Source organism: Xenopus laevis, chromosome 5L, assembly GCF_017654675.1.
Source record: "Xenopus laevis strain J_2021 chromosome 5L, Xenopus_laevis_v10.1, whole genome shotgun sequence".
NCBI classification, from domain to species: Eukaryota; Metazoa; Chordata; class Amphibia; order Anura; family Pipidae; genus Xenopus; species Xenopus laevis.
Window position 1 is genome coordinate 38,492,065 of NC_054379.1, and position 10,357 is coordinate 38,502,421.

At 39.6% G+C, this 10,357-nt stretch overlaps 1 protein-coding gene across 2 annotated transcripts in view; it reads left to right on the forward strand.

Annotated features, from left to right (window-relative positions):
* The window catches only part of snx5.L (sorting nexin 5 L homeolog), a 56,856-nt gene extending 47,082 nt beyond the window's left edge, over positions 1-9,774 (forward strand). For both annotated transcript variants that reach the window (XM_041562304.1, NM_001095466.1), the window contains 2 exon segments: positions 1,489-1,574; positions 9,264-9,774. In XM_041562304.1, coding sequence (XP_041418238.1) covers positions 1,489-1,574; positions 9,264-9,314 — 137 coding nt within the window. In that variant the 3' untranslated portion in view covers positions 9,315-9,774.
* Positions 9,775-10,357: the final 583 nt, after the last annotated feature.

Genomic DNA, 10,357 nt, shown 5'->3' on the forward strand with positions numbered 1-10,357 from the left:
TACAGTATTTGTTAAATGTATTTTTTTGGATATTCTGCAGAACAGAGATAATCATTTATGCTCCACCCACTTCCTTAACATATTTAAGTGTGACTCGGCCCTGCCACTGGTCAAGAGCATGATGATTCTTTCTGGGATCCCACTTGTTGAGCCAGACAGAGATTGTGCACAACAGAAATGCTATATGTCTGCTTTTTTTTTTGGTCCCCTTTCAGGGTCATCTCCTTTCTTCCTCATTTTCTTCCTTCTTATACTAACCCACATTAATTTGCTCTCTCCTAGAGTAGACAATAACCAATTTAGATACTCTTTATCCATACATTTCCCAGTGTGTATATTATTTTTTCATTTAGAATAACAGGTTCACATGCCATCCTCATCGGAAGAGAGCTTTTCCAATATGGGCAAGCTGCTTTAAGGCTGATGGAAGATCTGGTTGAGATACGGCAGTGACACCCCCATGTTACCCAGCCTCCTGCCATTCACTATAATTGCATCTGCCTGGCACTGTGCATATATGGTAGATTTTGGCCATAAAATGCTCATGTGTTCTTAAGACTTTTAAGTGTCCTCTGCTCAGTAAATAGGGGTTACGAAAAAGCCCCACTGTAGAGTCCTGCGCGGGTCCACCCGTACCTGCAATCCGCAACCTGCATTCTTACCCTCTTGGACCCGCGACCCGACCCCCAAGTACCTTATCCGCAACCCGGACCCGCGACCTGCTGACCATCAAGAATCAGGAAGTGCTGTCATTGTAAACCGGAAGTAACATCATCAGAAGTAGGCATGATCGGAACTTCTACCCAGAACCCGCAGGGTACCGCAGGTTTTTGCAGGTACCTGACCTGCTGCAGGACTCTACCGCACTGCAGGACTCTACCCCACTGCATCAGCTAAGTTATGAAGTCAATATCCAGCAGTCTTTGTTGCTATCCAAATCAAATTAAAGCCTGAAAGAAACTAGTGGGAACATTGAAACCAGAGAATGTTTTGCTCAGGGTTAATGTCACACAGGTTACATATTTATGCTCTGAAGAAGTAACTCCTCTATATAATTGGGGTGCTTTAGAACAAAAAAAAAGCACATTAAAACATAAATAAAACATATTCCTTGCGGCAATCTGTAATAATCACAGGAAATTGAGAAAGAAGCCAATTTCCCATGATTAAGCTGGATCGCAGCAAGTAATGTTTTGCTTGTGCAGATCCAAAGGTTAGGCAAGGGAAAAGACAAATCTCCTCATCTTTCAGAAGCCTTAAAACATTGCCTCAACACAGTGACAGGCAGATCATAAATTCTTTCTTGCAACTGTGGTTGCACTGAATATTAATGTTTTATAGGGATTTTTTAAGCGCGCCAAACAAGTGCAGAAATCCAAGAAATAGCAAAGCATTCACATACTTTCCCTACTGTTAGGTATATGAACTGTATAGATTTTGGAAATTTTATGCATAAGGTTCTTCACATGGAAGCTCTCTTTGTTGCAGAGTTGGTTGGCTTCAAGCGAAGGAGAGTAGCTGCTTTTCGCAAAAACCTAGTTGAAATGACAGAACTAGAAATTAAACATGCAAAGGTCAGTAAAAAAAACTAATACAGATATACCATTCAATGTCTGCCATCATTCTTTGATTGTTGTTAATTGCTAATGGATTTGAGAATGGATTGAACACATTTAGAGATGTTCTTCTGGTTAAAAAAATAGAAACCTTTTTCAAATCTTTCCTAACTAGAAGAACATCAGTCCAGTACTCTTTCTTTCTCCTGACAACTTCCTTGACTACTTGGTGGTCAGAATGGTAACAAAAGACCAGCAGGTGGCGCTATTGTAACACAATTCATTTATGTTAACAGTACATGTATCCTTTAATGTCTTGGAATTAAAAAAAATAAATGAATATTTAATGTACATTGTAAAAGTTCTTAGAATAGCACCCTCATCAATGTTACAATCTCTTTTTTTAAAAGGTTTACCTGTCCTTTAAGGTACAGAAAGACAGTGTAATGATATGTATGGTTCCTATGAGTTAAAGGCAGAAGATCCCTGGTTTCCTCTTAAATTTATAAGAAATCAGTTATATCTGACCCGTTTATATACCTTTTTTTTATATAAGCCCAACTGAATGACCTTATGTGTTTTCTTCCCTTTAGAAAACAATGTTTTCCCCATAAATTTTATTTTATGGAATATAATAATATACCATTAACTAGTATGCCGGAAACCACCTCTTCGAATTATACACCCTCCTTCCTGCCTTCTCTTAAAGGAACAGTTCAGTTTAAAAATAAAAACTGGTTAAATAGGCTGTGCAAAATAAAAAAACGGTTCTAATATAGTTAGTTAGCCAAACTGTAATTTATAAAGGCTAAAGTGACAGGATGTCTAACAGAACAGAACACTACTTACTGCTTTGAAGCTCTCAAACTCTGAGTTAGTCAGCGACTTTAAGGGGGGCCACATGGGACATAACTGTTAAGTGAGTTTGATCAACAGTTATGACCCATGTGGCCCCCTCAAGTCACTGATTGGTTACTGTCTGGTAACCAATCAGTGGAAACCAAGAGAGCTGAAAAGCAGGAAGTAGTGTTCTGGCTATTATGTTACACATTCAGTCACTCCAGCCTTTATACATTACATTTTTGGCTAACTATATTAGAAATATTTTTTATTTTGCATGGGCTATCTATTTACCCAGTTTTTATTTTCATACTGTACAATAGCCGTGGTACAATTATCCAAAATGGAAAACTAAAATTACATTTCAGCAATAAGTGTAATAAGGATGCAAGTATAAATAAGATGGATCAATGATGCAAATGTATTCCAGCAGTACACCTTGAGCCGAGGATTTATCCTAGTTATGATTCATAAAATCTGCATGATGCTTTAACCCTTTGCCTGCCAAGCACGTACGGCGTACGTGCTGGCAGGCAAATGCTCAGGCTGCCAAGAACGTACATTGTACGTTCTTTAGCAGCTGAGCGCTCTCTCTGCTTCGGCGGCTTTTGCCGCCTCCGCAGAGAGTGGGGAGAGAAGACAGCCCCCTAGGCAACGAGGCTGGGGGGCTGTCAAGTCGGATCTGCGACTCGATTGTCGCAGATCCGACTTCAAAGTAGCAGACGCATCGCATGGAGCGTCTGCTACTACACTCACCTTCTTCCTGCCTGCAGAGCCGCCCACGCACTTCCTGCTGCGCAGCAACTCTGCAGACACGCTGCCAGGACTCCTCCAAAGAAGACAGCGATTCTCCTGCTCCAAAAACGGTAAGTGCACGTTTTTTTACACACTTACCTGCACCTACACATACTTACAGTACATTTATGCATTTTAGTAAAGATTGGAATTTTTTTAAATTTTTTTTTTTTAATTTTAGCACACTTGGTCCCTTTTGTACAGTTATTTACACTTATTTACACTTATTTACATGTATTTGCACACTCAGATAACTTTTATTAGTGCACAAATATGTATACACAAACAGGTGTTTTTTTTTTTTTTACGAATTCATTATACTGTTATCTTTTGTTTTTTTTGCCTAAAAACGTGTTATTTTGGCAGCGTGACTATTGGATAATCGATTTCGGCCACTAATTACGCTGTCAGAACAATTATTTTGTTATTTCATTGATTTACGCTATTTTTGTGGTTTTATTGCAATTTTATCCCTGCATTATTGTTCCCTATGTATCTTTAGTATCGTTTTGCTGTTTGGTGCTTTGGTATAGAAAGATAGATTTTACTTAGTTTGATCCGCCAAAATATGTGCTTTCCAAAAATATATGGGTTTCTGGGGGTCTTTTTACAGTTTGGGGGTCTTACGGCACATAACGTACAGTTAGGGTTCTCTTTTCTGCAGCTTAGTTGGCTAGCGTGAAAATTCATAGTTACGTTTTTCATTTGGGGTCCATACACAACACATACTTTGGTAAATCTATACATATTGGGCATCAAACTATTTATTAGACCTCTGACGTCCATATTTAGAGAGATTTTTCTTTGTACGTAAAACATTGTGTCCGATAAATGCGGCAAACTGCAACATTTTTAGGCGATTTTCAGAAATGTTGTAAAAACCTATATGTTTAGAAAAGCTTTGCAGTTTGGTAGTTTCGTGTAGAAAGACGTCGTTATCTTTGTTGGAATCGGCAGAATGTGTACTTTCCAAAAATGTATGGTTTTGGGGGGTCATTGCTGTTAGGAGGGTCTTGAGGCAAATAATATGAAGTCAAGGGTCTATGTTCACAGAAGGCGAATGGGCAGCGGAGAAAACTCATATTCACTATTTTTATTTGGGGTCCGCACATGCCAGCTGCCTTGGTATATCTATGCATATTGGGCATCAAACTGTTCAGTAGACCCTTGGCATCAATATTTATGGTGTTTTACAATTGTATGTAAGAAATTGGGTGAGATAAATGCGGCCAATTGCAATATTTTTAGGCGATTTTCAGAAATGTAAAAACAGTTGCTTTTATCGCCAAATTTAGGAAAGGCTTGCGACTTGGTACTTTGGAGTACAAAGACATGCATACCCAATTTGGATTCGCAGGAATGTGTACTTTCCAAAAATATATGGTTTTATGGGGTGAACGCACTTTTTTCTACCTTTGCCCCCCCCAAAACAATGTAAATGTGTTGATTTTGCAGTACCTGAAATGACAGACCATATGGGGGTCTTTGTTTTGGGGCCCCTATACGCCACGTGCTTGGGTACACCTATACATATTGGGCATCAAACTGTTCAGAGGACCCCAGGCTTTCATATTTGGGGTGATTTGTCTTGATACCTAAAAGTATGTGGGTAATACAATGCTGCAGGGTCGAAATTTTGAAGTCATTTTTGGAAATGTCCCCAAAATCACCAAATTTAGGAATGGTTTGCGGCTTGGTACTTTGGAGTACAAAGACATGCATACCCAATTTAGATCCGTGGGAATGTGTACTTTCCGAAAATATATGGTTTTCTGGGGTGAACTTACTTTTTTCTACATTTTCCCCCCTCAAAACAATGTAAATGTGTTGATTTTGCAGTACCTGAAATGACAGACCATATGGGGGTCTTCGTTTTGGGGCCCCTATACGCCACGTGCTTGGGTACACCTATACATATTGGGCATCAAACTGTTCAGAGGACCCCAGGCTTTCATATTTGGGGTGATTTGTCTTGATACCTAAAAGTATGTGGGTAATACGATGCTGCAGGGTCGAAATTTTGAAGTCATTTTTGGAAATGTCCCCAAAATCACCAAATTTAGGAATGGTTTGCGGCTTGGTACTTTGGAGTACAAAGACATGCATACCCAATTTAGATCCGTGGGAATGTGTACTTTCCGAAAATATATGGTTTTCTGGGGTGAACTTACTTTTTTCTACATTTGCCCCCCTCAAAACAATGTAAATGTGTTGATTTTGCAGTACCTGAAATGACAGACCATATGGGGGTCTTCGTTTTGGGGCCCCTATACGCCACGTGCTTGGGTACACCTATACATATTGGGCATCAAACTGTTCAGAGGACCCCAGGCTTTCATATTTGGGGTGATTTGTCTTGATACCTAAAAGTATGTGGGTAATACGATGCTGCAGGGTCGAAATTTTGAAGTCATTTTTGGAAATGTCCCCAAAATCACCAAATTTAGGAATGGTTTGCGGCTTGGTACTTTGTAGTAGAAAGACATGCATACCCAATTTAGATTCGTGGGAATGTGTACTTTCCGAAAATATATGGTTTTCTGGGGTGAACTTACTTTTTGCTACCTTTGCCCCCCCCAAAACGATGTAAATGTGTTGATTTTGCAGTACCTGAAATGACAGAACATACAAGGGGGGGTCTTCCTTTTAGGGCCCCTATATGCCACGTGCTTGGGTACACCTATACATATTGGGCATCAAACTGTTCAGAGGACCCTAGGCTTTCATATTTGGGATGATTTCTCTTGATACCTAAAAGTATGTGGGTAATACGATGCTGCAGAGTAGATATTTTGAGGTGATTTTTGGAAATGTCACCTAAATCACCAAATTTAGGAATGATTTGCGGCTTGGTACTTTGGCGTAGAAAGACATGCATACCCAATTTGGATTCGTTGGAATGTGTACTTTCCGAAAATATATGGTTTTCTGGGGTGAACTTACTGTTTTCTACTTTTGCCCCCCCCAAATCGATGTAAATGTGTTGATTTTGCAGTACCTGAAATGACAGACTATATGGGGGTCTTCATTTTAGGGCCCCTATATGCCACATGCTTGGGTACACCTATACATATTGGGCATCAAACTGTTCAGAGGACCCTAGGCTTTCATATTTGGGGTGATTTGTCTTGATACCTAAAAGTATGTGTGTAATACGATGCTGCAGGGTAGATATTTTGAGGTGATTTTTGGAAATGTCACCTAAATCACCAAATTTAGGAATGATTTGCGGCTTGGTACTTTGGCGTAGAAAGACATGCATACCCAATTTGGATTCGTTGGAATGTGTACTTTCCGAAAATATATGGTTTTCTGGGGTGAACTTACTGTTTTCTACTTTTGCCCCCCCCAAATCGATGTAAATGTGTTGATTTTGCAGTACCTGAAATGACAGACTATATGGGGGTCTTCATTTTAGGGCCCCTATATGCCACATGCTTGGGTGCACCTATACATATTGGGCATCAAACTGTTCAGAGGACCCTAGGCTTTCATATTTGGGGTGATTTGTCTTGATACCTAAAAGTATGTGTGTAATAAGATGCTGCAGGGTAGATATTTTGAGGTGATTTTTGGAAATGTCACCTAAATCACCAAATTTAGGAATGATTTGCGGCTTGGTACTTTGGCGTAGAAAGACATGCATACCCAATTTGGATTCGTTGGAATGTGTACTTTCCGAAAATATATGGTTTTCTGGGGTGAACTTACTGTTTTCTACTTTTGCCCCCCCAAATCGATGTAAATGTGTTGATTTTGCAGTACCTGAAATGACAGACTATATGGGGGTCTTCCTTTTGGGGCCCCTGTATGCCACGTGCTTGGGTACACCTATACATATCGGGCATCAAACTGTTCAGAGGACCCTAGGCTTTCATATTTGGGGTGATTTGTCTTGATACCTAAAAGTATGTGGGTAATACGATGCTGCAGGGTAGATATTTTGAGGTGATTTTTGGAAATGTCACCTAAAGCACCAAATTTAGGAATGGTTTGCGGCTTGGTACTTTGGCGTAGAAAGACATGCATACCCAATTTGGATTCGTTGGAATGTGTACTTTCCGAAAATATATGGTTTTCTGGGGTGAACTTACTGTTTTCTACTTTTGCCCCCCCCCTAACGATGTAAATGTGTTGATTTTGCAGTACCTGAAATGTCAGACTATATGGGGGTCTTCCTTTTAGGGCCCCTATATGCCACATGCTTGGGTACACCTATACATATTGGGCATCAAACTGTTCAGAGGACCCCAGGCTTTCATATTTGGGGTGATTTGTCTTGATACCTAAAAGTATGTGGGTAATACGATGCTGCAGGGTCGAAATTTTGAAGTCATTTTTGGAAATGTCCCCAAAATCACCAAATTTAGGAATGGTTTGCGGCTTGGTACTTTGGAGTACAAAGACATGCATACCCAATTTAGATCCGTGGGAATGTGTACTTTCCGAAAATATATGGTTTTCTGGGGTGAACTTACTTTTTTCTACATTTGCCCCCCTCAAAACAATGTAAATGTGTTGATTTTGCAGTACCTGAAATGACAGACCATATGGGGGTCTTCGTTTTGGGGCCCCTATACGCCACGTGCTTGGGTACACCTATACATATTGGGCATCAAACTGTTCAGAGGACCCCAGGCTTTCATATTTGGGGTGATTTGTCTTGATACCTAAAAGTATGTGGGTAATACGATGCTGCAGGGTCGAAATTTTGAAGTCATTTTTGGAAATGTCCCCAAAATCACCAAATTTAGGGAATGATTTGCGGCTTGGTACTTTGGCGTAGAAAGACATGCATACCCAATTTAGATTCAGGGGAATGTGTACTTTCCGAAAATATATGGTTTTCTGGGGTGAACGTACTGTTTTCTACCTTTGCCGCCCCCCAAAACGATGTAAATGTGTTGATTTTGCAGTATCTGAAATTACAGAACAAACGGGGGGTCTTCCTTTTGGGGCCTCCTATGCCACGTGCTTGGGTACATCTATTCATATTGGGCATCAAACTGTTCAGTGGACCCAGGATTTTATATTTGGGGTGTTTTACATTGATACCTAATGATGTGTGGGAGATATGTTGCTGTAGAGTGGAAGCTTTGAGGTCATTTTTCAAAAAATTCACCAATTTCTATAAAACACTATAACTTTAGGAAACAATTGCAACTTGGTGGTTTGGAGTACAAAGATATTTCTACCCATTTTTGATTCACCAGAATCTGTTCTTTCTAGTAATGGGTAGTTTTCTTGGGTAAACCTACTGTTAGTGGAATGTTTGGCCTTGAAATCAAAAGTATGCCGTTTGGGGAGTGTTGCTTTGGAAATTTGGTTGTGTACTGCTTGTAGATTTTGAGCTATACAAGTGAGAAATCTCCATAAAACTATATATATTTGGTATTGTCGCGTTCAGGAGACATAGACCTTTCTAAATCAGCTGTGTTCTCGTACGTAAAATGAATGATGTTTCTGATATATGTGATTGTTCTTCGTGCAACATGATTTTTTTCATTTTATTTGACACTTAGAATCCAATATTTTTTTAGAGAAGTAGAATTACACCAAAATTCTTGCATATTGTGAAAGTTCAGGTTGTCCTGAAAAAAACAATATATTGTTTTCCTGGGTTAACTAAAAGACCACCCCAGGAAAGGCCCTTAAAGTGAAAGAGTGCAAAATATCTAAAAACTGCTTGGCAGTAGATGTTCGCATCTAGGACAAAACGGCTGGCAGGGAAAGGGTTAATGAGGGTCAGTTATGTTGACTGTCTCTGGCCAATGGCTGTGCTCAGAAATTCTATCACCATCTCATTTAATTGAGACAGCCCCCACATTTTCAGTAGCCAAGAAATGTATTTATTAAAAGAATAAATGAGACCTTATTACATTGTAAGCAAACACCGTATCTGCATTTTTGGTTACTATGGAGGCCATATGTCACCCATTAACAATTTGTGCAAGGATATCCGCTTTCACAGAGACCATTTTTGTTTTTAGCTCATGGATTTGCATTTTGCTCAGCCAGAGTTGTCACACTACGTTATTTCACTAATAAAATCTTCCCCTCTGTTCTGCCTAGAACAACATCTCCCTCTTACAAAGCTGCATAGACCTGTTTAAGAACAGTTAAAGTGCTGCACCTTGTGATCCATACGCACCAGTCGCAACTTCAGATGTCCATCATCCAGACCAGACCAGGGGCATCTCTACATCTCATCTCTAGAAATTCTTTTCATTGGAAGAAACAATGTGACAGTTTCAACATATTTTAAGTCTCTTAAAATGAAAATGATGGCAGCCTGGCGAGCAGTACTGTCGCTATTCCTTCGTGTAACTCCCAGCATGCTCAGCCAGTGGCCGAATGTTGCAGAGTCGCGGGGTATAACTAGGCCACAACTGGAATGAGGCTGCTTATCAAGTCCTGTGCTATGGAAATAATGTTTTGTTTATTAAGTCTGATATATTGTGGGCAGTTATTTTAACTCTTAAGGGCTACATTAGATGTCTTCCTACACAGAGATGTTCAATATATAAGCAGTTTTTCAGTGGAAGCTTTTTTTCACCTAAATAAATTTGCTTCTATGTTAAAAGTCTGCGTTTTTTTTTTTTCTTCATTGAAAGAACAGCTTGTCCAATCAAAAAAAAGAGTTGTTATTTGGAAGTGCCTGCGCTGTGATTGGCTATATGTAGGGATGCACCGAATCCAGGTTTCGGTTCGGGATTCTGCCTTTTCCAGCAGGATTCGGCCAAATCCTTGTGCATGGCCGAATTAAATCCTAATTTGCATATGTAAATTAGCTGCGGGAAGGGAAATCACGTGAGTTTTTGTCACAAAACAAAAAAGTAATAAAACATTTCCCCCCCCCTGTTTTTGCTTCATCCATTTTTGATTTTTTTTTTCTGATTTTTACTTTTCAAAAGTTTTTTAAATGAATTAATACATTTTGGATTTTATATAAACTGCAATTGTAATTGCTATCCCTACCATTGAGCCAGTGAATGCGCCTTTAACCTTATTGAACCCCACCTTTTCTTTCCCTGCCCCTAATTTGCATATGCAAATTCGTTTTTGGTTCGGTATTCGGCCGAATCTTTCACAAAGAATCCCAAAAAGTGTATTCGGTGCATCCCTAGTTATATGGCTTGAGAGTGGGTTTGACTGTCATGGAGCAC